This window comes from Punctularia strigosozonata (genome assembly GCF_000264995.1).
Source record: "Punctularia strigosozonata HHB-11173 SS5 unplaced genomic scaffold PUNSTscaffold_16, whole genome shotgun sequence".
NCBI lineage: Eukaryota > Fungi > Basidiomycota > Agaricomycetes > Corticiales > Punctulariaceae > Punctularia > Punctularia strigosozonata.
Window position 1 is genome coordinate 206,257 of NW_006767448.1, and position 26,741 is coordinate 232,997.

The 26,741-nt window shown below is 54.8% G+C and overlaps 10 protein-coding genes across 10 annotated transcripts; 7 read left to right on the forward strand and 3 right to left on the reverse strand.

Annotated features, from left to right (window-relative positions):
* Positions 1-847: 847 nt before the first annotated feature.
* PUNSTDRAFT_138293 (uncharacterized protein) lies at positions 848-1,653 on the forward strand (the record flags this gene model as incomplete). The annotated part of the gene is made up of 5 exons (XM_007387973.1): positions 848-1,100; positions 1,154-1,210; positions 1,262-1,441; positions 1,492-1,551; positions 1,631-1,653. The coding sequence occupies 5 exons, from the start codon at positions 848-850 to the stop codon at positions 1,651-1,653; spliced, it is 573 nt and encodes a 190-aa protein (XP_007388035.1).
* Positions 1,654-2,783: 1,130 nt separating this feature from the next.
* PUNSTDRAFT_107989 (Hydantoinase B/oxoprolinase) lies at positions 2,784-5,199 on the reverse strand. The gene is made up of 10 exons (XM_007387974.1): positions 4,929-5,199; positions 4,787-4,873; positions 4,430-4,727; positions 4,336-4,378; positions 4,120-4,274; positions 3,866-4,064; positions 3,684-3,822; positions 3,564-3,633; positions 3,271-3,507; positions 2,784-3,209 (listed from the first exon to the last, which is right to left on the reverse strand). The coding sequence occupies exons 1-10, from the start codon at positions 5,162-5,164 to the stop codon at positions 2,877-2,879; spliced, it is 1,797 nt and encodes a 598-aa protein (XP_007388036.1). The 5' UTR covers positions 5,165-5,199; the 3' UTR covers positions 2,784-2,876.
* Positions 5,200-5,649: 450 nt separating this feature from the next.
* Positions 5,650-8,243, reverse strand: PUNSTDRAFT_146313 (MFS general substrate transporter; the record flags this gene model as incomplete). Its single annotated transcript, XM_007387975.1, has 20 exons — positions 8,095-8,243; positions 7,968-8,033; positions 7,821-7,906; positions 7,731-7,768; positions 7,555-7,670; positions 7,462-7,504; positions 7,304-7,409; positions 7,197-7,241; positions 7,129-7,144; positions 7,006-7,073; positions 6,862-6,955; positions 6,729-6,797; positions 6,646-6,674; positions 6,533-6,592; positions 6,383-6,479; positions 6,241-6,327; positions 6,093-6,185; positions 5,970-6,035; positions 5,873-5,912; positions 5,650-5,815 (listed from the first exon to the last, which is right to left on the reverse strand). Exons 1-20 carry the CDS (start codon positions 8,225-8,227, stop codon positions 5,650-5,652), a joined length of 1,518 nt encoding a protein of 505 aa, XP_007388037.1. The 5' UTR covers positions 8,228-8,243.
* Positions 8,244-9,310: 1,067 nt separating this feature from the next.
* Positions 9,311-11,075, forward strand: PUNSTDRAFT_107997 (family 54 glycoside hydrolase; the record flags this gene model as incomplete). Its single annotated transcript, XM_007387976.1, has 2 exons — positions 9,311-9,517; positions 9,584-11,075. The coding sequence occupies 2 exons, from the start codon at positions 9,311-9,313 to the stop codon at positions 10,919-10,921; spliced, it is 1,545 nt and encodes a 514-aa protein (XP_007388038.1). The 3' UTR covers positions 10,922-11,075.
* Positions 11,076-11,522: 447 nt separating this feature from the next.
* Positions 11,523-12,724, reverse strand: PUNSTDRAFT_55372 (uncharacterized protein). The gene is made up of 4 exons (XM_007387977.1): positions 12,502-12,724; positions 12,333-12,436; positions 11,754-12,260; positions 11,523-11,733 (listed from the first exon to the last, which is right to left on the reverse strand). The coding sequence occupies exons 3-4, from the start codon at positions 12,113-12,115 to the stop codon at positions 11,667-11,669; spliced, it is 429 nt and encodes a 142-aa protein (XP_007388039.1). The 5' UTR covers positions 12,116-12,260; positions 12,333-12,436; positions 12,502-12,724; the 3' UTR covers positions 11,523-11,666.
* Positions 12,725-12,896: 172 nt separating this feature from the next.
* On the forward strand, positions 12,897-13,919 carry PUNSTDRAFT_146315 (calmodulin). The gene is made up of 7 exons (XM_007387978.1): positions 12,897-12,998; positions 13,058-13,064; positions 13,124-13,135; positions 13,195-13,227; positions 13,287-13,559; positions 13,621-13,701; positions 13,753-13,919. The coding sequence occupies exons 1-7, from the start codon at positions 12,984-12,986 to the stop codon at positions 13,779-13,781; spliced, it is 450 nt and encodes a 149-aa protein (XP_007388040.1). The 5' UTR covers positions 12,897-12,983; the 3' UTR covers positions 13,782-13,919.
* Positions 13,920-14,164: 245 nt separating this feature from the next.
* Positions 14,165-14,551, forward strand: PUNSTDRAFT_76036 (uncharacterized protein; the record flags this gene model as incomplete). Its single annotated transcript, XM_007387979.1, has 3 exons — positions 14,165-14,260; positions 14,317-14,454; positions 14,507-14,551. The coding sequence occupies 3 exons, from the start codon at positions 14,165-14,167 to the stop codon at positions 14,549-14,551; spliced, it is 279 nt and encodes a 92-aa protein (XP_007388041.1).
* Positions 14,552-15,407: 856 nt separating this feature from the next.
* On the forward strand, positions 15,408-16,239 carry PUNSTDRAFT_76003 (uncharacterized protein; the record flags this gene model as incomplete). The annotated part of the gene is made up of 3 exons (XM_007387980.1): positions 15,408-15,475; positions 15,543-15,645; positions 15,715-16,239. Coding segments are annotated over 3 exons (696 nt in total), but the record flags the coding sequence as incomplete, so codon positions are not given.
* Positions 16,240-18,317: 2,078 nt separating this feature from the next.
* Positions 18,318-21,962, forward strand: PUNSTDRAFT_122707 (uncharacterized protein). Its single transcript, XM_007387981.1, has 4 exons — positions 18,318-18,680; positions 18,734-19,205; positions 19,272-19,924; positions 20,585-21,962. Exons 1-4 carry the CDS (start codon positions 18,543-18,545, stop codon positions 21,650-21,652), a joined length of 2,331 nt encoding a protein of 776 aa, XP_007388043.1. The 5' UTR covers positions 18,318-18,542; the 3' UTR covers positions 21,653-21,962.
* A 474-nt stretch (positions 21,963-22,436) lies between these two features.
* Positions 22,437-26,462, forward strand: PUNSTDRAFT_138301 (argonaute-like protein; the record flags this gene model as incomplete). The annotated part of the gene is made up of 23 exons (XM_007387982.1): positions 22,437-22,707; positions 22,839-23,023; positions 23,083-23,183; positions 23,239-23,302; positions 23,356-23,440; positions 23,492-23,568; positions 23,623-23,896; positions 23,949-24,031; positions 24,089-24,376; positions 24,435-24,460; positions 24,514-24,647; positions 24,694-24,758; positions 24,809-24,918; positions 24,974-24,989; positions 25,049-25,128; positions 25,177-25,268; positions 25,319-25,476; positions 25,533-25,623; positions 25,679-25,738; positions 25,790-26,039; positions 26,097-26,185; positions 26,237-26,385; positions 26,439-26,462. The coding sequence occupies 23 exons, from the start codon at positions 22,437-22,439 to the stop codon at positions 26,460-26,462; spliced, it is 2,772 nt and encodes a 923-aa protein (XP_007388044.1).
* Positions 26,463-26,741: the final 279 nt, after the last annotated feature.

A 26,741-nucleotide genomic window follows, 5' to 3' on the forward strand; every position in this document is an offset into this window, starting at 1 on the left:
CAGCCTTTCGAGTTCACATCCCGGAAATATGGCGCGTTCACTCGAGAAGTGATTGAAGACACTTTAATGCATTCGGCGACGTGCCTGCAACCGAGAAACAGTATATATCCCTGGTTGGCAGGAGAGTCGGCGGATCGCTCTTGAAGTTATATTTGATTGAGATACTCTTGATCATGTGATGACCAAAGCACGACGAATTGACTACCAATTTCTTCTCCAGTGCTGCTGCTATCATCTTGCGATGACGTCGGTCGAACATGAGATTTGATGTTCGCCAGCTGCTCCCTTCACCACCCATAGATTCGTGTCAGCGGCAGTGCGCTAATAGCCGGCTCAACGGCATGGTCTAGCCGAGACTAAATTTGCCTCCTCGCGGAATGTGTTCTATCCATGTTGAAGCTCGGGCGGGCTTCTACCAATGTCGAAACACGCATGCTCTCGGAAGCTCCAGGTCAGTTCATTCTTCTTCTGATTGCCCGTCACTATTTACGATAGCCGGAATACTTTCTCAGGAGGACGAAAACTGCTCGTTCGTCGGGACAGCACCCCGACCTTGCCAGGATATTATTGTCCGGTTACGAACATCCCTCAGGAGGCAGCATCACCGGACCCGGACGCCTCGACTGGCCGAAGTTCTGGCGCGGCGTAAGTGTGAAGTCGCCGTCATCACGGCTTGTTTTCCACGAAGCCTGGGAATTTATCTCTATAAACCGCAGGTTCCCCGAGAATCTTGAGATTTACGGGTGGCGCACGGCTTATACGGATACCTGTCAAGCATCGATTGCTTAAGAACCTCGGTCCAAGATTCAGCACTTCTATCACCCCGCTTACTCCGACCTCTAGAGCCATGTTTATGACCGTGCCTGTCGAGGAGCTAGTGCGCTCGCAGATCCTCTTCCGCTTTGTTGAAGAAGAAGGCGGTTTAATATACGAGATACGACCCCTCCCTGACACAATGCGACCACCCATGTCGTTGGCGTCGTCAGGAACGTCCCTGAACTTTCAAACTACGCTGGATGATGATGGCCGTGGACGTGGATTATGCGTTTTCGCGACTATGAACCTCCAAGATAATACCGTGACCCCCGACTACACCTCAGGTAATACCTCCAGGTACTATTCGATCATATGGCTGATCGCCCATTTCTTGTAGGTTTACATCCCGTCGCGCTCGATGTACCAGACAACCATGCCATGTCCGCGAGTATCGGTATGGCATCTTTTGTATCGTATTCCTCAGTACTCGCTTATGCTCAAACAGGTGTTGATGCAATGCATGGATGCGCTTCTTGGGGATCTTCCAACCATTCGGCCATGGATTGCGACTCCGATGTGCAGGGCTTGATTGGGTACCACCACGCTCTCGGCTTCCCGGTACCAATGCATACAATGCCAGCCACCGACACTCTGCATGCGTCGCTGAACTCCGCTGAACTAGCTAGTAAGCACTTCCCCAATGAGGCGCACGCCAGGCGGCTAACGAGTTGCCAGCTCTATTGTCCGATTTGAGCGGCGACCTAAACGACTACGACTCCGCTACCTTAGCGGACTGTTCGTTGTCACCAACAAGCACTACCCGATCTCGGAGTTCCATCAGCGTCTCAACGACCGACGGATCGTCCGATCCTAGTTCCCCGCCGCCTTCTGAAGTAGCCGAATTTTCCGACCGTGATGTGGACCCCAGTACACCGAGGTCACCCACTGATCAAGTGGTCCCCGAGTCCAAACCAGCACCCAAGACGCGTCGCAAACGTCATGCATGTTTGTATCCCGGTTGCGAGCGCATTCTGACGAGCGAGTCAGTGCCTGAATGCTTATATTATTCCCTTGTTTTCTTGCTGACTTCGGCGCCAACGCCACCAGATACACACGACGAGTGCATATGGCAACTCACACGAAGGTCCGCAAGTCGATACCATGCACAGTCCCTGGATGCGCCGAACATTTCTCGCGTATGCACGATCGGTTAAGGCACGAAATCACCCAGCACGGCAAGATATGCGAGTTCACGTGTAACGTCTGCTCCCGATTTTTCTCGTCCGAAAAGTTTTTGAAGAGTCACAAATGCCCTGGACCAAGGACGAGCGGGACCACCCGGTGGCCACACCCTTGTGAGTAATTCTGCCTCTAATCTTGGAGTGATGACCTATTAACCCGCTCCACCATCAAGCACTTCAGCTACACTCTGATCGTGCCTTCTGACGACCGTACCTGATCTATGCCTTGTATCTTCAACGATTGCCAACAATTACTGTGCAGCATGGGACCGTTCCTCTCATTTTATTGTTTATGATTTTTTGGTACATGTCCGCACTGGAGCCCTCATTGTAGCTTATTCGTTTCGTACTGCGCAACATGCGCTCGGCTCGCCACCGGATCCAGAGTGATGAACGAGAAAGAGGGCGGCAGAAGAGGAAGTCACACTGGAACTGTCTGTCTGCCGGTGGCGATCCTCATGGCAGCCATTGACGGTGAAGTCAAGAATGGCACGCTTCTTCACCGAAGGAACTGTTAGCCGATCACCTGGGAAGGTTCCAAGATCCAAGTCTAATGTGACGTAGGCCATCGTCCACTCCAATAGCAAGGACAACTTGAATGGCTGTGGATTAAGATTGGATGGGCTTGGGATTGACAAGGGCGCGTACACTGCATGCGTCATTTGCGTGCATTATGCTTCTGAGCACTATCAGCCGTGCATTGCAGGTCGGCTCTCTTATCCTGACTGCCTTCGATGTTCGAGGGGACAATCGACTCTCCACCTTGCTTCCAACACGCCCGAGATGGCCATTGGGAATCAATAGGTCTCACTTCTTTATTCTACATTTGGATCGCATCGCGTAAATTTGCCGTAAAGCTGAGCAATATCACCATATAGATCAGAACTCTGCCTGCCTTGCAGCTCTCTCCGCAAAGCTACCCCGGGGTTCCCATGCGCGCCTGTGTCCGTGGTACGCGTCCATTCGATCCTCCTCACCTTCTGACACACCCCAAGCGCCACCGCCCGGGGTTTCAATGACCAGTCGATCACCTTTGCCCATCCACACCGTAGCCTTCCCTCCTATATTGATTTCCCGCGGTTGTAACGGCATGGCGCGAGCCTCCGGTTCCGGTAAATCGCCGTCCTCGGCCCGAGGCTGCTTTACCCAAGTATTACGTCCCATCCCGCCTGGGCCGCCGCCTTCCATACCGTATGGCTGCCTCGTGCGTCGCTGTTGGTGCCGGAATCGAGAATTAGATGCATAGCGGGGTGTCGGAGTAAATGAATCAAACCTCGGAGAGAATCGAGACCTGCATGGGCTCCAGGATCTCTATATCGCGAACCACTCCTTCACCACCGCGCCACTTGCCCCGACCACCGGTCCCAGTGCGAAGCCCGAATTGATGAATCAAAACAGGGTAGCGTCGTTCAAGAATTTCGACGTCGCCTATGCGAGTGTTCGTAATGTGGGTATGTACCCCCGATGTACCGTGCCATCCGGGCCCGGCGCCTGAACCTCCAGCAATGGTCTGCAGACGGAAGTGTCAGAAGAACCGTGGATCACGGAGGGTCGATAATGAAGTACTTCGTAGTAACCCCACCCAACCACATGTTTTCCGTCCTTATCCTTTCCGCCAGCACCGAAGGTGAGGTTACTAGAATACAGGTGAACGGTGTTCGGTCACATGAAAGCAACGAAGCATACTTAGTGCATCCTTGGCTAGCCGCGCAGGCGTGGAAGGCCTTCAGCACAACATCCACTATCCGCTGAGATGTGAGTACATTCCCAGCACAGACGGCTGCCGTCCTTGACGGCGAGAGCAGCGAGCGCTGAGGAATGTTGACTAGCCATGTAAGGTCAGCCATCGATAACCATGTCAGATTGACTCGACGTGCTGGTTACTGGTACCAGGCAACCCGCATTGAGGGGTATATCGAGATCAAGCATCGCCCGCATACAGTAAATAACGGCTGAATGTACTACCGAGATCGGGGCGTTGAGGTTGCCACGCACTTCGCAGCCGGTGCCACTGAAGTCGAGCGCGGCGGACCCATCGAACTCGTTAATCTCGACTCGAAGGCATATCTGAGAAGCGTGTCAACATTTCCAGCTGGAGGTAGGCTACGCGATAACGACTGACCGGGGAGCCATCGTCAAGATAGTCCACGGCTTCCAGTACATTGGTGCCGGCGCGCTTTGCAACATCCTTCAGCAAGTTCCGTACCGAGTTTTCGGCATTTTTGCGGATGTGTAACATGTACTCCTGGACGGTCTCCAAACCATAATCGTCGATAACTTAATGCCAAGGAAACAGAACCTTAGCTACGAGCCCAGAGACGGAGACAAAATCACCCACTTGCTTGAATCAGCTTGACACCCTTGTGGTTAGCGGCGATTTGCTATGGAAGCGGGTTGGTTCTGGTACGGAGTCGTGAATGATGACTGCGCACGGCCTTCAAGTCGCTCTCAACGTCCTTGATGTTCCGGCAGCCGGAGCTTCCAGGATACTTTGCAGGTCTGTCGACCATATACTCAACGAGCCCTTCACGATCGAAGACCCCATCGTTCACGATCTTCAAGGATACTATCTCCGCGCCTTCCTCGAAGATGTTGGTCGACGTCGGGGGCATGGACCCGGGGAGAATACCTCCGATGTCAGCATGGTGCCCTCGGGACGCGGTAAAGAATATGATCTCCTTGGTCTTGGTATCAAAAACCGGAGTGATGATGGTAATATCGGGCAAGTGCCTATGGATGGATATCCGTTAGTCACTAGTGTCGGCCCTCGTCGAACGTCCGAGACTTACGAGCCTCCGGCATGCGGAGAATTGGTCATCAATACATCTCCTTCCTTCAGCGCCTTCCCGTAGAGATTCATTTGGTATTTTACAGCACTTATGAGAAGCGAGCCATCAGAAGACTGCAGAGGGCAAGATGGTCGAAACTCACAAACTCATGGAACCCAAGTGAATGGGGATGAACGGCGCGTTTGCTACTAAGTCTCCATCTGGGGCAAACAGAGCGCAGGAGAAGTCAAGTCGCTCTTTGATGTTGGTGCTGATGGCGGTCTGCTGCAGCGACCTGCCCATGGCTTCTGCAACACTCATGAATCGGTTCGCGAACAGAGTGAGCAGGATCGGATCCGGTCCTCCCCTGCTCTCGTTGACTTGCGGTCCGTTCGACATGGTTTCCGACGTGGTGGGCGTGGTACTGGGAGCCGAGTGCAGTATTACACGAACCGGCCTTGGTGGCCGCAACTCAATGAAGCCATCGCGAGCTCGAGCCAGCGCCTTGATATCGGGATACACGTGATCAACAACTCCGTCGGATCTCCGTGAACGGGCTGAAGGAGCGGAATCAAAATAGGCAGTGTAGTTATTGAACGGCACTGCAAACCATATACTGATGCGTACATAGATTATACATGAGGCTAGGAGAGGAAGCTTGTACTCAGAACTAATATTTTCCACGAAGGACAAAGGTTTATTCTCCATGAACGCCCAGACGCTTGGTAACTTGCTCGCCGACACGACGCCAATGTAGTCCGAGGGCTCCCGCTGCGTCCTGCAAGATACTGCATTTCTCATAGAACACTGTACCAGCATTCGACCCTTTCGCAGCGGCTCGCTCGATAAACATTTTTCCGAAGGAGCTAACTCAAATCTGCGAATCATAGCTGGTATCGATACGCGACGTGCCGGTCACCTTGTCGAACGCCGTTGACGAACGTCGCACTGTCTTGGATGACCTTGTCCTTTGCCTCTACATCGGTCCCAAGCTGACTCAGTCGGAGATCCCGGCGGCGGTTCGACTGTCGCATCCAGAACCAGAGGTAACTGGGAAAGACGGTTAACATTGGGGAACACAATCATCCCGAGAGAACGTGGACCGACCCCGCTGCGAGGACACCGAAGAGCGTGTACCCGATGGCAACTGCGTCGTCGACGATGAGATCGTAGATCCAGGACCGTCATGAACGCGGCGGCTTACTCAGGTGAGGTTTGCGGTAGAAATGCTGAGCTAGGTTCGGTCTGTAGATCAGGACGCCGGCGATAGCTAGGAAAGCAGTGATGATCAGTGGATCGCCGTATGAAACCAAGGGCCATAGCTTACCACCGATGTCACCGACGAAGATCTGCATCGCAGTTACAGTCGCTCGCTTCGTCTGAGGAGACACGTTCTCGGCCGGCCACGATAGTAAGAGAGCTAACCAATATAGTGAGCCTCGAGTTTACCCTGAGACCAAGGGAGAGAAACCTACCATTCGCGCCATAGATTCCCATGACCGAGAGGTAGGTCCCAACGTAGCGTTTCCCGGCGGTGGACGTGGTGAGGATGACGATATAACCTGAGAGGCAACGATGTGAGGTTCGGACAGAACGCGTGGTGCGGAATCCACCAACCGATTATGCCGAGGAAACCGGACGCTACGATCCATGGTGCCCTGCGGTTGCTTCTATGCGAGAGCCAGGCCAGCAGAACGATGAAGGCGAAGGCAGCCTGGGCCGAATCAGTCATAATACGTCGATTAAGCGACATATCAGCGGACATACCGAGTATGTGGGCACAGTGAGAAGCTGTGCTTTCCACGATGCGAAGCCCAATCCGGCGATCTGATTAGGGGCAATATCAGCTCCTGGGCTTTATTGTCGTGGATTGAACGTACAATCGTTGGAAGAAACAGCGAAAGCGAATCTGCGGGATGAAATAAGAATTCTGCGACACATGACAGCGAAGAACGATGCTCACAGAGGGGGAACGCAAAGCCGTGGAATAGGAAACCATATGCCCACACAAGGTGATCACTGAACGCGCTGACTATAAAAGAAACATAAGTACGAAAGTACTCGATGAAGACCACAAACTGATCGTTCCGACTCACAGACGCCTTCAGCACGGAAGGGCTCGCGATCCGCCGCATCGCTGTCAGCCGCCAGCCTCGCAATGAGGATTTGGTGATCCCTGTTGCTGAGAAACTGCAGCGGTGCTCAGCGTATGCACATCGAGGTGATTGGGTCGAAGATACCTTGGCGTCGTGCGGGTACCCGGGTACCCAGTAGTATCCTGATAGCCCAACAAGTGTAGTGAGGATTCCTGCTAGGAGGTCAACGACCAAGAAGCGCAGGACTCAAAGAATCCTGTAGCATACCCTCGAGGTAGAAGATCTGTCGCAGGACGGTTAGTAATCCGTCCGACCACGGCAGTAGTGCAACGTACCCAAGCCCATCCGGGTTGACCGCCGACGCCGTCCATTTTCGCAATCTTTCGGGGATATGAGTTTGATTCGAACAGTCATAGAGCCACCGGGTAGACGACGAACGTACAGCGAAAGCTAGAATACCTCCAAATGCTCCAGCGAGCGCCGCCCCACCAAAGAAAATGGCGACGCGCCAATGTCTTTCTCGTCGTTTGTAGTACATCGAGAAGACGCTAGATCACCAATCATGAGCTAGTTGATCGTGATGTGCACTCAAGTTCATACAAGATGGTTCCAGGGAATAGGCCCGCTTCGGCAACCCCAAGGACTGCGGGATGGAGTTTAGTCAGAATATCATCGTATACCATGGTAACGTACAGAAACGTGCAGCATAGAATCCTGGTTGGGACCTAACCAATCCTTGCAGAGTAGCTGTGATACCCCAGCTAACGGTTATCGTCGGGAGCCAGATTTTGGGGTTGAGGCGTTTGAGACTAAGAAAGCGATGACGGTGAGTGGCAAATAGGTGTGTACTAGGCAATTAAAGGACTAACACGATATTGGCGGGAACTTCGAACAGGACGTAACCGAGCTACTCCATAACGTAAGCGCTCCAAAGGTCTTGCGGTACCGCCGGGACATACGAAATAGAGAGCTAGACCAGTGTTGTACGCGGCAGGATCCGTCGCGTTGATATCCACAAGCAGACCTTCGAGTTTAGCGTTTCCGACTGATAACGAAGACGATCTTCAGCAGCGGGTAGACAGATAAAGTAAACCGATTGAGCATACCATTGCTTCGATCCAAGAAGGAAAGGAGGTAAAGCAACGTCAACCCTGGGAGGATGTGCCAGTCAACTGAACGCCAATTGAATGTTTGTCAGAGGAGCCCGATAAGACCGTACAAACCCTAACATACCTTTGCGTACGAGCGCGCGTTCTTCCTCTTCAGTCCAGTTCAGCTGTATCTTCTCGATCTCTCCGTCTACGATTGAACTTTCGTCGCGCTGTGAGAGAGACGACTTTGCGCCGGTTTCTACGCCCACGGCCATGCTTGTCGAGGAAGGGAGACAGGCAGAGGGTGCGCAGCTGTTATCATGGCGCCCTGGGATGTTTATGAGGACGAAAACGACGTGAACGCTTGACTATATTCTGCAATGAGCGCGACGACCGCCCTGGCGCGACTACAGCCCGATATGGCGCAATCTGCATCTCATCAGGCGCGCCATGCCCTCATAAACCCTCGCGGATGGCGACACCGCGCGCGCTCATAGGAGTACTCAAGCACGGAGTGCCCTGTGTCTTTTTCACTCGAACACACAGGTGTGGGATGAAGTACTCAGCATTGCGGGCATGACGGTCGGAGTCGTGGAAGGCGATTTGCAATGAAGTCCAAACAGCGTCTGGATCTCAGCTTTGCCATAGCATGCATATCCAGCGATTCGAGTACCGTAAGGAATATACAGCCCAGAGAAGCTCGCACAGACATTTCACTGTGGTGGACATGAACGTCCGCGACAGCTCTGACCAGGACCAGGTCTGACCCAGGTCAAAAGTCGTGGAACAACCACGTGCCTTTGTCTCGTGTCTTCCTGGAATCCTACGGCAAAGCTCGCCTGAATCTGTCCCTCTCATACATGAAAAGCGCCCAATGCCCCGGAGGCTCATCGTCGCTTGATTTTCCCATATTGGTCTTCCTCTGTCGAGATTTTGATAACGGTTCTCGAATAATACTAGGCTCGCAATGGCATACCCGCAAAGGCGAGTTACGGCAGGTTACTAAATGTTATCCGATTGTTGCTACATCGAATTCTTTTTGTTTAAGGATCAGTGAGTGCGCACGCTCTTACCTATCAGTCCAGCCACTTCACCCCAGCCAGCTTACGAAGTTAGCGAAGCAAGTTGGGGACGAAGCATACATAGGTCAGAGAGATGGCATGTGACGGGAAAGCGCGTGGGGCAAGTGATTCAAGCATCAAGAACGACGTCTTACACGTTGATTTCAGCATCCTCGGTTCTATTTCGCAAGCTTGTGATCATCAGAGCTCTGCCCGCGCCACGTCGTACATAAAGTGGTAGGTAGGTAGGCAGGTATATCGGCACGTCCATCGATTCTACACTTTAGGCGATTAGATATGCCGCTGCATCTACGAGCCAGCTTGGAACGCACCTGTGTGCTTGCTCTCAGCCTCTGCACTACGACCTCCCTTGTCTCTGGTGCGAGCCTTGCGGCTGCCGTCACCGGCCCGTGCGACCTCTACGCCTCCGGCGGCACGCCCTGTGTCGCCGCGCACAGCACCACTCGCGCACTATTCGGCGCCTTTTCAGGGTCGCTCTACCAGGTCAGGCGCCCACGCTCTTCTCATCTCGTAGTATAACTGACAGAAAGACATCTACCATACCACCAGGTCAGGCGCAACTCGGACAGCGCCACGCTCAACGTCGCACCGCTGTCCGCTGGCGGTGTCGCGAACGCCGCCGCACAGGACTCCTTCTGCGCTAGCACGACCTGCGTCATCACGACCATCTTCGACCAGTCCAGCAATGGCAATCACCTCACCCAGGCTTCGCCCGGTGCCTTCCCCGGCCCCGAGTCCGGTGGTCTCGACAGCCTGGCTAGCGCCACCGGCGCACCGGTCACGTTAAACGGCCAGAAGGCGTACGGTGTTTTCATCCCTCCCGGCACGGGCTACCGCAACGACGCTGCCAAAGGCACTGCGACAGGTGATGCGGCGGAGGGCATGTACGCCGTTCTCGATGGGACGCACTTCAACAACGTCTGCTGCTTTGACTACGGCAACGCCGAGGTCAGCGCCACCGACACGGGCAACGGCCACATGGAGGCCATCTACTTCGGCGACCGCTCGAACTCAGGCTCCGGCAGTGGGCCTTGGATCATGGCCGATCTCGAAAACGGACTGTACTCCGGCGAGAACCAGGGGTTGAACAGCGCCGACCAAACCATCTCCTCCCGCTTCGTCACCGCGGTCATTAAGGGTCAGCCTAATAACTGGGCGATCCGCGGAGGCAACGCCGCGTCCGGGTCGCTGACGACGTTCTACAACGGCCCGCGGCCGAACGTTACGGGCTACAACCCGATGAGCAAGGAGGGCGCCATCATCCTCGGCATTGGTGGTGACAACAGCCACGGCGCGCAGGGCACATTCTACGAGGGTGTCATGACCTCCGGGTTCCCATCCGACGCCACCGAGGACGCGGTGCAGGCCAACATCGTCGCCGCCGGGTACGCCACCACGGCGTTGACAAGCGGCCCAGCGCTCACCGTCGGCTCCTCTATCTCGATTCGGGTCACCACTCCCGGATTCGACACGCGTTACCTCGCGCACACAGGCGCCACCGTTAACACCCAGGTAGTCACGTCGTCCAGCAGCGCCGCGCTGAAGCAGCAGGCCAGCTGGTCGGTCCGCACCGGCCTCGGCAACAGCGCCTGCTTCTCCTTCGAGTCAGTCGACACCCCCGGGAGCTTCATTCGGCACTCCGGTTTCCAGCTTATGCTCAACGCCAACGACGGCTCCAAGCTGTTCTCCGAAGACGCCACTTATTGTCCGCATGCCGGCCTCAACGGCCAGGGCAACTCGTTCCAGTCCTGGAGCTACCCCGCTCGCTTTGTGCGCCATTTCAACGCCATTGGCTACATCGCGAGCGAAGGCGGCTTCGAAACGTGGGACGCCACCGCCTCGTACAACGACGACGTGAGCTTCGTTGTCAGTGCTGGCTTCGCATGAGCTCCGGCCCAATCCATGTATCGAGGCGCTACTTAGCTTGTCGAAACCATCTACCTCAGTGTATCTATTCATGCGTAGTGTGATCATTCAGGATTTTTCGAGTACACGATCGCCACGTTTTCTGTTTAAAATATAGAGGAATATAACTGCTAGCCACCTTCCAATCATTTCGGGGCAGAAACAAACAGGACTTTCGGAGGTAGCTAAACGATGTGCGTCGCTTGTCTCACGATAATTTGCGGCGCTCAAACCTGCGGGATCAGGATACCTCAACGTACTCATGCGTAGACACCTTCTCTCATCGTCGTTGATGTTGAGTCATGGCAGCTCATGTGACTGGATATCTTGCTAGTTAGCAGAAGCACATTTCAGAGATAAGCGTTGGGTTGACCAGAAGAATGTGCAGTAGAGATACGGACATGTAACATACAGCTCTATAAGCAGTTCGTTGAAATTTTGCCTGCGGACTTCCAGAGGGCTTACCCGCTGTGGTAGTTACACTGTCACATGTAAGATGAGTTGCATTGTGCCTGGATGTCGTTGAACGACACGTGCCTTGCGAGTCGCGTGGCACCTTCCCACGGCGATGCTTACTCTTTACCTGTTACTCACCTCTCAATACGGGAAAGGCCGATGCATATCGTGGTTCATGCAACTCCCTATGCGAGATCAATTGCCTTTCCTAAGATCGAAAGCGAAGTTGATGCGCGTCCTCGTGGAGATAGTATTCTCTACCTGGCGTTCCTTATGGTCGACAGTTCATGGATTCCCTCGGGTCAGACATAAATGAATCCGGAACTATAATATCCTGTCTTGATTGGTAGCGGCATACAATGTCGTTGCACTTTGCAGCTCGTCTTCGAACTCCACAATGGGGGCATCCGTGAACCCGAGACCGATCTCCGTGGGTACACCTGCTGAATAAAAGGTTAAAGGAACGTTCGATTTTCTTGTGCTCACACGACTTCGCCAGGTGGCATCTCGGGATACGCCCTCAATATACGGGGCAAGGAATCCCGCCGGATGCAAATGACCGAATCCTCGAATGGCTTCTTGTGCACAGGGTCTCTCGGGGCGGCTCCGCGGATCCGCGCCGGCTATTGCAGGAAGTATCTTCGTCTGGGTAGAGATGGTCTGATTGCATGTACAGACCGGATACCGCTGTGGGGCGCGAATCCCGAAAGCCATCGGCATGGCAGAAGACGAGGATGACCCGTCCGTCGGTTGCGGTTATCGCTAGAAGTGGTTCAGCCGGGAAGAAGGTCCTTCGGAGCGTATCATACATATGGCCCAGCCCTGGTTTGAAGTTTTGTGGCGCCGAGTCGCACGTTTTCGCGTCCTTCCATGGCTATATCAGCGCTTTCGCGCGACGGATGGCATGATCATCCTTGACCAAGGTTATAGTGCTCACCGTCGGCACAATATGACCGTATCCGTGTATTGCGTCCTACGATGAACTCGACTCGTGCCAGGGACCATTCGGCGAACATCAGACAACGCAACCAAGGCGGGTATCTGGAATCACACGCGCTGCTTGAGCTGTGACTGTCGATGGAAAACGTGGCGATCCATGCTATTACCAACTCGGCAGACTTTTGCGGTAAAGCGACATCATGGCCCGCTCCTAGGCTTTCACGAGCAAACACTGAGTGGCCATGGTACAACGGGATGATGGACCCAGCATGTTATGCATGCAAGTAATCGCAGCTGTGGGCATTGCGTTCTGAATTCAGGAAGGTCTGGTGAATGACTTATCGTGTATCCTTTGCCCTTTCGGGTGCACTACCACTTGTAGCACGTTCGACAGGTAAGTGGTATGGTACTATGCAGATAGACATGTCTATGGCTGGCGTGGCAGAGCTTAACTTGAGCGGAGAGTCGCCGGAGACCGAGCGGGGGTAAACGCGGCGATTGCCGAGATCCCCTCCATCAAGCGCCCGTGACTGCTCTGGCCTGATGCAGCTTGATGCAAGCTCCATAACCCTTGACCAGCACCGTCGTCAACGCGCTTGACGAACAACTCGATTCCCGACCCAGTACTTTCTTTGTCTGCAGTTTCACGATGGCCGATCAATTGGTGAGGACTTTACTTGCGCGCCCACGGTTATCACAGTCACTGACAGCCCGTGTTTTCAGTCCGAAGGTATGCAGATTGCCGCAGTTGTTGGCTCGTGGTGTTGACGATCCTCCCGAACACTTCAGAGCAGATCTCTGGTGAGCTAGACGCGTCTTTTTGAGATGAAACGGCGCTGATGGCGATCTGGCACTTCCAGAGTTCAAGGAGGCCTTCTCCCTCTTTGACAAGGGTACGTCCGCGCGCTTTCTGCGAGATCCACGACCAATGTGGTTTTCCTCAACCCGACAGACGGCGATGGCACCATCACCACCAAGGAGCTCGGCACCGTGATGCGCTCGCTTGGGCAAAACCCCACAGAAGCCGAGTTGCAGGACATGATCAACGAGGTCGACGCCGACGGCAACGGCACGATCGACTTCCCTGAGTTCCTCACGATGATGGCGCGCAAGATGCGCGATACGGACTCAGAGGAGGAGATCAAGGAGGCGTTCAAGGTCTTCGATAAGGACGGGAACGGGTACATTAGCGCGGCTGAGCTTCGGCACGTTATGACCAACTTGGGTGAGACTTTCGATCTTGAGGTCGCCTGTCTCCTTGCTGAATACAGAACGCGCACGAACAGGCGAGAAGTTGTCCGACAACGAGGTCGACGAGATGATCCGGGAAGCGGATGTGGACGGCGATGGTCAGATCAACTACGAAGGTACGCGGGGCTCCGTGCTTCTCTATGTAATCGTCTGATCTCTATCTTTAGAGTTCGTGAAGATGATGCTGTCGAAGTAATTGGTTGTGTATTGCTGTGTACCGCTACGACTATCGCTATTTCGCGGGAAAGGTACGATAGGTTGACGTGCTTCTTGACGTTGTATCATTGGCATAAAGCGAACGGGAAGGATACGATATTGCAAACAGTTAACCGTCTCGTTGTGCGCAAGTTCATCCGAAGCTTGGGCGAGTGCATGCCATGGCAGTACAGCATTGAGGATACAGCCACGGGGTACATGCTGCGGTGCTGCGGTGCTGCGCCACAGCACCAAGTGCGTCATCGCAAAGCACCTCATAAAGGGGCTTTCTTGGACTGGATAAACGATCCCAACTCTCTGAAATCGCTGACACCCGCACCACTCTACATTTCAAATCCTTGAACGGTCATAATGAGCGCACTCATGAACAAGATCAAGGGCCGTGGCTCGAGCGAAACTCAGGAAACCAGCAATTCCGGCAGCGGCGAACAGCGGTTCGGGATCTTGCCCCATCCTGCAGTACGTTGATCTTTATCTGCAGCCTCGCAGGAATAACTGATTGTGACATCGTGTAGAAGACCAACGATCCCCGCGATGTTGAGGGTCCGCAGCTCGGCGGTGGCCTGAACTCCAACCCCGAAGTCGGGGCATTCCATGCGCGCGACCCGCACGTTCCCAGTCAACAGATTGCGAACAATCTGGAGAAACCTTTGGTACGTACTGGATTTAGATGCTGATATAGTATCTTCTAATCCCGGCCATCAGTCTCGCGAAGAGCTCCGTGCGCGTGCTGCAGAGCTTAACAAGTAAACGCCCGGTACCGATTTAGGATGCAATTACTATAAATACTGGTTGTAACAAGATGGTACATGCACGGTTCGGATAAGTGGAAATGTATACGTAATGTATCGATAGATGATGCAGATGAGCAGTGGATGGTATGTGATCGCGAGCCTGCCCGAAAAGATGCTCGAGTGACGGTCCGTCTACGTTATGTGATACATTACGTACCGCTCCCTCGATTCGAAGAGTAGAGCAGCAAGCTTAATATACTGTTCATATATCAGACATGTTCCTCGACATCGATTCTTCGCTTGAGCGGTACCTTCACCAACGAAGAGACGCACGAACGCTAAATATAGTCCATACGACGGCACAGCCACACCTTACGCGCCTCTCCTCAATCTCGCTACCTTGCCCTCTGGGTTCCTGCTCAATTCAACATGTCTGACGATGGTTCAACCGGGGACATGGATATCTCAGATGATGATCTTGTGCATGATGAAGATGAAGATGCCGAGGGAGAGGAAGACGAGGAAGTGAACGTGGACATGGAGGACGACGACGAGGCGGACCAGGTGGATGTACGTTGTGTGCACCTTGTCAATCGAACTGGTCTTACTGACTTCGCATTATTGCAACCAGGAGGTTGAAGATGAACCAACACCTGAAGTAGAGCCTCCAAAGGCCGCGCCCAGCAAGCTGAAGATCAAGCTCAAGCTTCCCAGTCGCACCACTCCGATAGAGACCCCGACACCTCCAGGTGAGCCGTATGCATCGTCAATCTGAGCGTTGATTGAGCACATTCCCAGAGGTTGAGATTGAATCGGAGGAGGAATTGTACGACGAAGATTCAGATGAGACGCCTGGGCCCTCGACGCGTCCGCTGACAGCTCGTCAGGCCGTCAAGCGAGGCGTCGTGGACTCTTCTCATGTATCTCTCGGTGCGTATACGTCTTAACCATGCCGAGAAAATCATTTCTAATCGTCTTCGTCCCATAGATATCGACCCTACAATGAGTCGCAAGAAGAAGCAGCTGAACGAGACTGAGCTCGCCCTCAAGCGCGAAGAAACCGCGCGGAAACGCAAGAATTTGTCTGAGAAGAAGCTCGAAGACGAAAAGGTGCCCTCTTCTGCTGCTCGTTACTACAGCGTCTTGTGCAAAATGCTAACCTGAACTATCCCTCGATAGACAGAGACGATCAACCGACTCCTACGCAAACAGTCACGGGCTCGAGGCAAACGGAACGCGCTGGCCACCGCCGACGACGCTGAGGCCGAGCAGGAAGAGGCCGTCGAGGAGGCACCGCCCGAGACGCCGGTGCCAACCATGTACCGATGGGTGTCTACCAGTCGACCACCCGCGTCCAGGACGCCGTCGGCCAACCCGAATCCTGACGGCGAAGCTAGCGGGCCGATCCCGCTCGAGCCGGACCAGACGAGCGAGGAGAAGAGGCTACGCCTCTCGTTCTCGGTGCCCCTGTGCGCGTTTCCGGTTCCCCCTGCTCAGAAGTCGCAGGTGGGCGGCGACGCGATGGATGTCGTTCCACCCACTGTCAAGGCACACGCCGCTCCACAACCTTTGACGTGCGCGGTATCAGGGTGCGGCGCGCCGAGGAAGTATCGGCTCGTCAGGGACTGGACGAAGGGAGCTTGTGGTATGGGCCATCTGAAGCAGCTCGAGGCCGAAACCGATTCCTCCATCCGCATCTCATGACCCCCAAGTGCCGTATTGCCGTTTCTGTCCTCATTACAAGAACGAACAAGGACCCTGCGTCGTGACAACACGAGCCTCTGCGTCCCTGGGTATGCAACAGCTTTCCAGTAGTGGCGCTCGTACCATGGATTGAATCACGACCCAGGCTTGCTGGCAATCCGATGATGTAAGGTGTGCACCCTGAATGATCTGTTTGGCAGCCCGAATTCAGTGTATTGTTAGTCCTGTGGCAAATGTGCAGATATAATTGCTTGACCCTCATGTGCTTTGTCCTGACAGTAACGTATGTCAACCAGTTTGGCTCTTATCTCCTGTCCTCAAATAAAACCAAGATAGTGTTCGTCACTGCGCAGGATTATACACCTTGTGGACAACAACGCCACCGGCTGCGTAGCACACACGGATCGCCAAAAATTGTCTTGTCTAGGGACGGACCTGAGCGGCAAGACGAATCCGCGTGTCTGAGTTTTCTATCAGACGCCTCGCTAGGGTTCGCTGAGCCCGCGCAGCTCACGCGAACACCGGACATGGACGGCCAGTGTTCAAAAGGAGCATGTGTTGCATCTACATATTTTCGGGCCGCAAATGCGTAAGAACACCGCCATCTTGCCATGTGAGGAACTTGGATAGGACTACGTCCTACGTCCGGTGTTTAGAATCCAGATGCGATATGCCGCTGCGGTTTCAGAACTTTCTTTCCCATAGGGATCGGGCCCGGTGAACATGTCGGGATTCTGATTAGTAGTGCCCCCCTCGGCGGAAATTGCCATGGGGGGACTTAATGCTGGGATTGGAGGAGACAGATTGAGTTTCCTCTGCTGCACATAGGCAAAACGCGGATTCAACATTATTGTTACGCGGGGATTTATATGAATTTGTAGTACCCCATCCCGCGGGCACGGAACGTATAGAATTTATATGATAATGATTGATTCGACGCATCTCGACCCTCGGCAACATGCTCTCGGTGAGTTTCATTCGTTGTAATTTCTCATACATACTGAACCATGTGTATACCCGCACTCAGGAACTCAAGGCACGCGTGCTGTCAGGCCAGGACGAACAGGAGAAAGGCGGTCGGGGAAAGATTGAGACACCGGCAGCCTAAATGGCACGACGGAGCTAGGCTGAGCACGAGAACCTCGCTGCAGCTGAAACCATTCGCCACGTTCGACGGGATTGAGTTCTTCGCCGATCCGTGCATTATACGGGGGGAATGACATAGCTTTCCGGAGGTGAAGTGCGTTGCAGGTTATGCCATAAGGGATAAGAGCTAGAAACTGACCGAATCCTTCGGACGATTACTTGCATGATGTTCGCAAGTAGGCGCGGCATGGAAGAAAAATCCGTTTAAGATGGAAGTCGCAGACTCGTGGTTGTATTCCGAAGAGAGGATGCCTTCCAAAAGCCACGGCGAGAGCATTAATGTACAATGCCTTCCGGATATCCAGAGAGATTCTTCTGGGCTTGTGCGGCTGCACGTTCCATTGTACCTCATTTAGCACGTAGCGTTTGTATGTTCTCTGTTGCGCACGACATGCCGCGTGGATCAAGTCCTTATTTGATCCACGTTCATTCTATGATGCTGAAGCGGAGATACAACGGTCTAACGCGTTCATCACGCCTGCGAATGCTCAGGAATGACGCTGGCCTAGACGTGCGCAGCGCGTAATGTACGTGTCAATAAGCTCTGTAGACACTCATGCCAATGAAACGAAACCTGGCAACCAGGAGAAAGCATCTCAGCTGTGCGAAGCCGGACAATCGCGATTTCTATCCGGAGCCGATGTCCGAACGAGCGTGAATCACCGTTGCATTCGAGGGGCCTAGATCACACCGGGCACGGATATGCCTGGCTGAGACCGAGTAGCAGTCTTCTCCATATCAGATAGGCGAGAGAACACGGCACGTAGTTCGATTCGTGCTGATCAGGGTGTAGGGTGCGATGAACGATCGATGCCTTGGAGTCGAGTCAGATAGCAGGCCTGCCCTCGATATAGCAGATCCCTCTATTACTCCGAACAGGATACTCTGGCGCAGCTCTGGGGAACAACCAAGCCATCGGAGGTGGTGAGTTGCAAGGAGCACGCCATCAATGACTGCGGCAAGGTAGGCGCCTAATGCTACCCCGGCGCCTTTGCCACGTGGGACTGGATCCCTCCTGACGTCGGCACTCGCCCAGCACAGGCCGCCCCGCGAGCGTAGCGGTGTGCAGCCCCCTCACGTTCGCCTCCCACCCACCATGCTGGCCGCCTAACGACCTCGTAGCCCTGCTCTCCTCTTTCCCTCTCATCTTACGTTCCATGTCGACCGACGCGGCCAAGGCGGACCAGATCGCGTACAGGCTCTACACCAAGCTATACCTCCTCCTGCACGATGCGCGCACCACCGCTGCGGACGGCGCGAGCGGCGCGAAAGGCCAGCCGAAGACGGATAGATGGGTGCGTCGCGTTTGCGCTGCGTGATGACGGCAGTGGGAGCTTATCGAGCCCAGTTCAACCTAGAGACGCCCGACCCGTCCATTGACTTCGGGCGGGTATTCGCAGACCCGTCTCTGCGCGTCCTTAAGAGCGTGTCGTCGGCCACCGTGGCTCCCATATTTGTGGCCCAGATACTCCTGGCAGTGCCCGACCTCGGCAACAACCAAGTGCTCGTGTACAACTCGCCCCACCATGGACGTCTGCGGGTCGATCCCACTCCGAAGAACGTACTGCTCGAGGAATGGGCCATCGAGTTTACTCCGACTCCCGTATACAGAAGGAACAGCCTTAGCGACGATGTCCCTCCTGCCATGACCTACAAGCATGGAATTGCCGTGTTCAGGAGCATATATGCGCTCTTGCGGCTCATGCCCGCGTGGAAGCTCTACAAACGCCTACGAAGACGGAACGCGTACCCTGCGCTAGAAATCAAGCTCCGTATAACCACCGAAGAAGGCGTCAGCGAGCCCGGCGTGCTTGGCTTCGGTGAGCGCATATACGCAGACCCTAATCTTTACGTTTTATTAACAACACATGGCCTGGTTCACCTAGATACGCCCTTCGCCCCCTCGTCGCCTTCCGATCGAAGACGACCCTCCTCTCCACCCTCAACATCGACCACAACGCACTCATTCGCTCCTATCCCGCACGCAGCGGGCACTCTCGCCATCCGCACGACCTACCTTACACATCCCAACTTCGCGGTGGACGACCTGGAGTCTCTTCTCTCCGATCGCTTCCTTGCAGAAGGGCCTGACTTCACGCCGACGTTGAACAAGAACCTTCAGCGCGAGTCGCTTCAGGCGTTCCCCCGCGCCAGCAGTGCGATCGGCCGGTCCACGAGCATCTCCGGAACTGGCTATGGCGCCGGCGGGACGCCGTCCAGTCTCCCCTTCAGGACGGGTCTCCCTGGCTCGCCTCCAAGCGCGACGAGCATCGCAGATCGGTTTGTCTTGCCAAGTCAACCCCACACCCGGACGTCATCCTTCTCGGGCACGGGGAGTCCCCGCCAGCTCGCGGTCGGGTCTGGTACCGGTATCGGCACCGTTCCGCTGCCTGGACAGGGCGTGGCGGGCAGCCCCGGCGCGGTGTCCATCGTGAGTCATGCGAGTCATGCGTCGTCTACCGGCTCCGGTTCGCGAGAAGGCATGGCCGTGGGTGCGGCCGCGAGGATAAGGAGGGAGAGCACCGGGACCGGACGCGGGGTAAGTCGCTTTTCTGCACGTTTTTCTCGCTCTTTTTTGCGCTCGCTATTGGACAATCGCACGGATGGAGGTTGGGCTATCGCCGACCCTTCTTGCGTTGGGGGCCGCGGCCTCTGATGTGTACTGCGTCGTGCGTGCGGCTGTTAGACGTTCGCCTTCCATTTTTGGAGGAGCTGTATGACTCCCTGAGTCAATAGCTTCGACTCTCTCCTGTTCTTTGGGTTATGGTCCCCGGATTGCGAATCTGATGCATCTCTGGCGCTCTGATTGAGCGCCAAGGCGCCCCCGCCGCAGTCTGGTTCATTGCAGACGCTGGCCAATGCGGTACTCAGCGATCGGCGGCGCCTTCGTTAGGCGTTTATCTTATGCAGCTGCGCAGCTTTCATAGCTTAAGCACCCTTGAGGTTCTTATTTGATGGACATTTACTTCCCGGCGCGGAGCTGTGACTCCTTCCTTCCATTTGGGCGCCAGCCATCTATACGCATCCATTTACTTCGTCATATTTGGGATATTGGAGATGTGGACATGGACCCTTCAGCTTCGACTTCTGCGAGGTCGAGGTCATGATACGCGCCCCCTTGCATGGGTCACTCCCCCACTCTTTCTTTGCATGGTACCATCCACGGCGGTTGCTGACCATGTCCTCCTCTTCTCAACAGGAGCTGTCATCCTCACCAGCTGCATCGAGTCCACTGTCCATGCGAAGACCCTCGCTCGTCAACCCCTTTAAATCGGGCACCGTCTCCTCCGGATCACCTTCAACTTCCCTTCGCAACGCGTCCCCGCTCTCCCCCGCAGTCGCAACAGGCACAGGGCCGTCAACGTCGTTCCGATCTCCGATCGCCACTGCATTCCAGTCTCAGTCACCTATTCAGGTTCAAGCCTCCACATCCGCGTCGCGCGTTCCTCCGTCACCCAGCGGCATACGCGCGGGCGCCTCCGCTTCGCCTCTGACGCAGCAAGAGTTCGCGCCAAGCAGTCTTGGCCAGCGGAGCTCGGTGTCGAACACGTCTGGCGAGGGCGAGAGCACGACGGCGACAGGGAAGACGAAGCGATACTCGAGCCCGTTCGCCCACCGATACAACCAACAACAGCAACAGCAAAGCTTCAGCCAAGCCGGGACGGGCGCGGGCGCGGGCACGGGCGCGGAGGGAGGCGAAGCCGGGTCGGCTCCGGCGCAGCCGCAGAGCGCGTCGTACATGAGCACGAACACGGAGGACGACGATATCTCCGGATTCATGCGCGACAATGAGGCGGCGGCGCGGAGGCCGCTAGGCGGCCATCGGCGGCAGGAGTCGCCACTCAGCGGGCGGGGGAACGTCGGTCCGAGCACGAACCACGACCGGGACGCGACGCAGCAGGGAGCACAGGGCGGGCACATGCTGATGCGGAAGGAGGAGGTGGACGAGCGCCTGAAGGCGATGAGCGAGGCGTTCAATGCAAGCCTGGAAGGTCTCGGAGGCGGGAGGCGCCGGGGAAAGGAGAAGGAGAGGAGGGAGGAGACCAGCAGCGAGAGCTCGGCGGCGCCTTCGCCATCGCGGGCGGACAATACCGTCGCTCGGGGACGGGGATTGACGATGGGTGTGCCTGGTCATAGGCTGCCGCTGCCACGCCGGGATTCGGGCGGGAGCGGGAGTGGCCAGGCGAGCATGCGGAGCGGCGTCAGCATTGGGTCACAGGAGGTTATTGGCAAGATGGACCTCAGCGAGGGTCAGCGCAAACCTTGAGCCAAGAATGTCAACTCCAATAAGGGTTCATTCCCGTCAACTAGAAGGAACGGCGAGCCTAGTCCGGTCAAACTGGACGGCTCCTCGCCGTCCACCAGGTGTCATCTTACTATACATATGCGGATCTTCAGAATTCTGATTCGGATCGTGCCCCTTTGACTCCCTCCTCCCTCCACCTACATATGTAGCATGTTATCTACTTATCCTCAGTATTTGCGGGCATGCAACTCATTATTGTTGGTCTTGTGTATACACCACTGTAGTCTATGTACTGTACCATGACCCGGACTTTCAATACATACAAATCATCCAAATACGACGTATCTTGGTCCACGAAGATGATGAGCGGAGGCTGGCCATGGCACTGGCAGTGCGGCAAGAGGGCGGCATCACATGATCTTCTTTCTTCGCTGTTCGACCTCGAGGTTGCTGCGGCAAGCTATCTCCCGACCACGACTTGCATATCAGCGGAGCTAGAACAACAAAGCTATACCGTACCGGAAAACAGACCGCGTTCTTACGAATTCTAAGACCTTCTCTTCACGGCCAGTGGCTATCTCTGTGGTCTTCTGCAGCGTGAATCGGAGCAGGTGGGAGCCGTCGCGAATTGTACGTACATCTTCGTCTCACACCTCGCCGTCTATGAAACTCACCTAGATCTGCGATGGATACGATAGCAGAACGGAAAAGGCGTCATCTGTGAATACGCTTAAAAGACAGACACCCCGCGTCGTGCCCCGTAGTCGCTTGCGTAGCGCTTTGCCCCGCTAAACTACCTCACAAAATGCCTCCTCGCGCACGCGGCAGCACCAGCCGCGGTAATACCCAGCCAGCACGAGGTGCGCCCGCCCGCGGTGGCGGACCAGCTCGTGGTGGACGGGGTGGTACAGCTATCGCCCTTGGGGGCGCTGCCGGTCAGCCAGGGCTCCCCGTGACGCACGTCGCCGCCGTCGGCATCAAGCGAACGGCCTTCGGTCGCGCTGGGAAACCTCTCAGGATACTCACGAATCATTTCCCCGTAACAGAGCCCAGCGGAACGGTGCGCCACTACGATGGTGAGGACTCATTTTGAGATGACCTACTTCGATGACCGATTAAGTTATCGTGGTGTGATCTTCGCAGTGGGTGAGTGTCCGGGATTTTATGTCGAGCTTGAGACAGATTCCCATGTTTCGTCGCATGACAGAAATTTCGCCGAGCAACAAGATATTGCCCGTCCCATTCAATCGCAAAATAATCAAGGCGATGCAAGACGGACATCCTGAGATGTTCAAGCCTCAGGGTTCCTACGACGGCAGGAAGAACTTGTATACCATGCACGATCTTCCCTTCGGCAACGATGATCAGGGTAACCCGGTTTTATCGAGAATTGTACGTGTCTTCGAGTAGCGTGCGCTGTCGGTTGATTCACACTGGTCCCTACTCCTTAGTTCGAAGTTTATCTGCCGGATGATGCTCCGCGTGGCAAGGAGCAGAAGCCAAAGCGTCCTTTCCGGGTCAAACTAACAAGGGTCGCGCTGATCAATCTCGAGTATGATCATCAATAGCTATTTCCACTGTAATAGGCCGTTGACATCGTCGTGTAGGCCGTTGGTACGGTTCCTTGAAGGCAAGAAAACGTACGATCCCGACATGCAGACGGGCATCAACGTACGCGCATATCAAATGTACATTACACGGGTTGATCAACTTGTATGCAACAGGCGCTCGATATCGCGATCCACATGGCTCCCAGTTTGCTGTACCCGACCAATGGCCGGTCATTCTTCACAAGCCAGGAGACTCGGAGTCAGTGATGCGAGCCTCAGTCTTGGAAAAAATTCTGACAATGTCTGTCAGATATCGGTGGTGGCATGGAGTTGTGGCGCGGCTATTTCCAGTCGATCAGGCCGGCGATTGGTCGTATGCTCGTGAACGTGAGAGCACGACCGTCTCCTCGCTGACGATTGCTTAACCCGAGAATTTACTAGGTCGATATTTCTACGGGAATGATGTTCAAGCCCGGCAGGTTGTTCGACCTCTGTATCGACCATCTCGGCCTGAAGCCCGGGGATTACGCGGCTCTGTCTCCAGCCAGAGGCATGCCCGACTCGAAGCGTCTTCAGCTCCGGCACTTCCTGATGGGAGTGCGCGTACAGGTTGAGGTTGATACCAGCGGACGACCGATAGGCGATGCCCGGCCCATCAGTGGCCTAAGCTTGGCGGGCGCCTCCCAAGAGATGTTCGAGATGCGCAGCGAGCAAGGTATGTGGAAAGTGTTCCCCACCCCGAAACCGTTGCCTGATGTTGCTTGTAGGAGGGCAGATGATTTCCGTTGCTGAATACTACCGCCGTTACAAGAATCGGACACTACAGTTCCCTCAGGTGCTTTGTGTTCGGGTGAGTTGTCGAATGACCCTGCCTACATCCTGGTTCAATCAAACCTACATCCCGTAGCTTGGGCGGGCGTTGATCCCAATGGAGCTGTGCTACGTCCCTCCAGGGCAGGTTATGAAGCGGCAGATGCCCCAGGACAAGGCGAATGATGTCGTTCAGTTCGCGACCATGAAACCTCCTGAGCGCCTCGCGAGCATCAGGCGCGGACTGACTATATTGAACTACGGGCAGAGCCAGTATATCGCCAGCTTTGGCCTGCAGGTCTCTGAGGCGCCGGTCCAGATGACGGCCCGCCAGCTGGCCCCTCCGAGGATGAGATATGCTCCCGGAAGCCGCGAGCCTATGATTGTTAGCCGAATCCGTCATCGCCCCTTTCTTTCACGTGTGACTGATAGAAATATAATAGACTCCCAAGGGTGGAGCGTGGAACATGTATGTACACCCGCGATATTTTGCCCCTTATTGTGCTGAAGCAAGATGTCCAGGGTCGACAAGAAGTTCTGGAATCCCGCAACCATCAAGTACTGGGCGGTGGTCATCTTCGAACGCCCGAACCGCTTCCGAGAAGATAATGCTGCAAGCACCGTAAGGGGCTTGATCGAAGCCGCGACTGCGTGTGGTAAGTCTGATATAGCTATAATTTGTCCTCAACTCATATCGGCTAGGCATGGTGGTGCATGACAAAAATCCCTTGGTTGACTACGCCAATGGACAAGGAAATATCCACCAAGTTAGCCGCATTGCGTACGCTCTGGCAGTCCCGGGCTGACTCAGGGGCAGCAATTATTGCAGATCGGGATCAAAATTAAGCAGGCAAAGAATGAATTGCCTAACTTGATCGTCTGTGTGATGCCTGATCAAAGCGCAGATCTTTACTCTGCGATTAAGCAGTAAGCCAGGTTTAACTTGTCGGAACATAATATGCTTATACGGGTTCTGATGCAGCTTCGGCGATATCACAGTGAGTTACCGATCTGCCAATCCTGACTATGCTGCTTGGTTTGACCGTCGGTTCCTTAGACTGGCGTAGCCACGCAATGCCTGAAAAGCTCGAAATGCTTCAGAGCAAATCAACAATACTTCGCCAATGTGTGTCTTAAGTGAGTCTTTCTCTATGCAATTGGAGATCGTTACGTTGACGCTTGCAGGATCAACGGCAAACTTGGCGGAGTGGACCGCGTACCAGATCCGCAGTCGGTCCCTGCTTTGACTGACCCGGCCAATCCCGCCATCGTCATGGGTAAGGCGATCATGCAGTCTGTTGAGCCAGCGCTAAGGTGTTTTTGGTAGGTGCCGATACGATGCACCCGGCGCCCGGGGCCACCGGACGACCGTCCTATGCGTCGCTCGTAGCAAGCGTGGACTCTCATGCGTGCAGGTACATCGCTCAATCGCGAGTGCAAGTGTCTCGACAGGAAATGATAGCTGATCTCAAGGACATGTGCAAAGTATGTGCGAACACTAGTCGCTGATAATTGCATAAGTACTCACCCGGGAATCGTAGCATTCGCTGGACATGTATATGAAGAGTCCGTACCGCTCCGCGGAGGAGAGAGCTCGCAAAAAAGCCCCGGCTAGACTGATTTTCTACCGAGGTAAGTGAAGATCTTGTGCCGCATCCCGATGTGCCCTAAATGATGATCCCATCAGATGGAGTGTCGGAGTCGCAGCTGCAGCAGGTGCTCGACAACGAGCTGACACAAATTCAAGGTACCCGTTCCCACTCTTGCGGAGGACCGATCTCTCACGCATGCGTTGCAGAGGCTTGTAAGGAGCTTGGGATCGACCCGAAAATTACTCTGTTTGTTGTTGGCAAGCGGCACCATACCCGCTTGTTCCCGGAAGATCCGCGAGACGCAGACCGGTCGGGGAACTGTCCCGCTGGAACCGTGGTCGACAATGTGATCACCCATCCGGTGGAGTCCGACTTCTACCTCCTCAGTCACGGTGGTCTTCTCGGGACCTCGCGCCCCGCCCATTATAACCCTGTTTACGACTCGAATAATTTCACGTGCGTCCAGTAGCTACTTTGTGAGGCTTCGGTTGACTGAGCTCGGTTTCTATGCAGCGCGGACGATATTCAGGCGCTAACCTTTGCGCTCTGCCATAACTATGCTCGCGCAACACGCTCGGTGTCTATTCCGGCCCCGGTCTACTGTATGATATCTCCCGGTTCTCTTCGTTGTCACCGCTCATGATCCATCCTAGACGCGGACATAGTTTGTGCCCGCGCGAAGCATCACTATGCACCTGACGCCCATCTTAACTACACTGAGACGATGACTCAGTCTAGCGACCAAGCAGCAGCGACCCTGCGAAGTTTCACTGATTTGTTCAAGCCATTGCATACTCAGACGGTGGGCAGCCCCCAACTTGATCTTGACATTCTAACTCACATCTGTTCCTATAGTCACGAACCATGTACTTCCTCTGATCTTAGTCGCCACGTCGCGTTGCTAAGATGCAAAGGCACCTGCTATCGACCGTTCAGTTGCATACTATCCGTTGTCTCTTGCTCGCTATATGCCACCGTCTCCTTGTCGAACGTGTCTCGTCATTGTGCCTGTGTTAATGCCGTATTCTGCTATGTCGCTTGCATATTGCGCAATCTGAACAACGAGATGTATATCCGCGTACCATAATCCGCCATACAACACCGTCGCTTCGCTTGTAAACAAAATCGGAATGATCACCACTTGTCGATCCGCACACA

Excerpts from the sequence above, each read along its gene's own strand:
- PUNSTDRAFT_107989 (XM_007387974.1), bottom strand. The coding sequence starts at position 5,164 with ATGTCGAACGGACCGCAAGTCAACGAGAGCAGGGGAGGACCGGATCCG. Across the intron at positions 4,275-4,335 it reads TGTCAAGCTGATTCAAGCAA|TTATCGACGATTATGGTTTG; the intron begins GTGGGTGATTTT and ends CTTGGCATTAAG. Across the intron at positions 3,508-3,563 it reads TTGGGTGGGGTTACTACGAA|ACCATTGCTGGAGGTTCAGG; the intron begins GTACTTCATTAT and ends TTCCGTCTGCAG.
- PUNSTDRAFT_55372 (XM_007387977.1), bottom strand. The coding sequence starts at position 12,115 with ATGCCGATGGCTTTCGGGATTCGCGCCCCACAGCGGTATCCGGTCTGT.
- PUNSTDRAFT_146315 (XM_007387978.1), top strand. Across the intron at positions 13,228-13,286 it reads CTTCTCCCTCTTTGACAAGG|ACGGCGATGGCACCATCACC; the intron begins GTACGTCCGCGC and ends TCAACCCGACAG. Across the intron at positions 13,702-13,752 it reads TGGTCAGATCAACTACGAAG|AGTTCGTGAAGATGATGCTG; the intron begins GTACGCGGGGCT and ends CTCTATCTTTAG.
- PUNSTDRAFT_122707 (XM_007387981.1), top strand. The coding sequence starts at position 18,543 with ATGTCGACCGACGCGGCCAAGGCGGACCAGATCGCGTACAGGCTCTAC. Across the intron at positions 18,681-18,733 it reads AGCCGAAGACGGATAGATGG|TTCAACCTAGAGACGCCCGA; the intron begins GTGCGTCGCGTT and ends TATCGAGCCCAG. Across the intron at positions 19,925-20,584 it reads GCACCGGGACCGGACGCGGG|GAGCTGTCATCCTCACCAGC; the intron begins GTAAGTCGCTTT and ends TCTTCTCAACAG.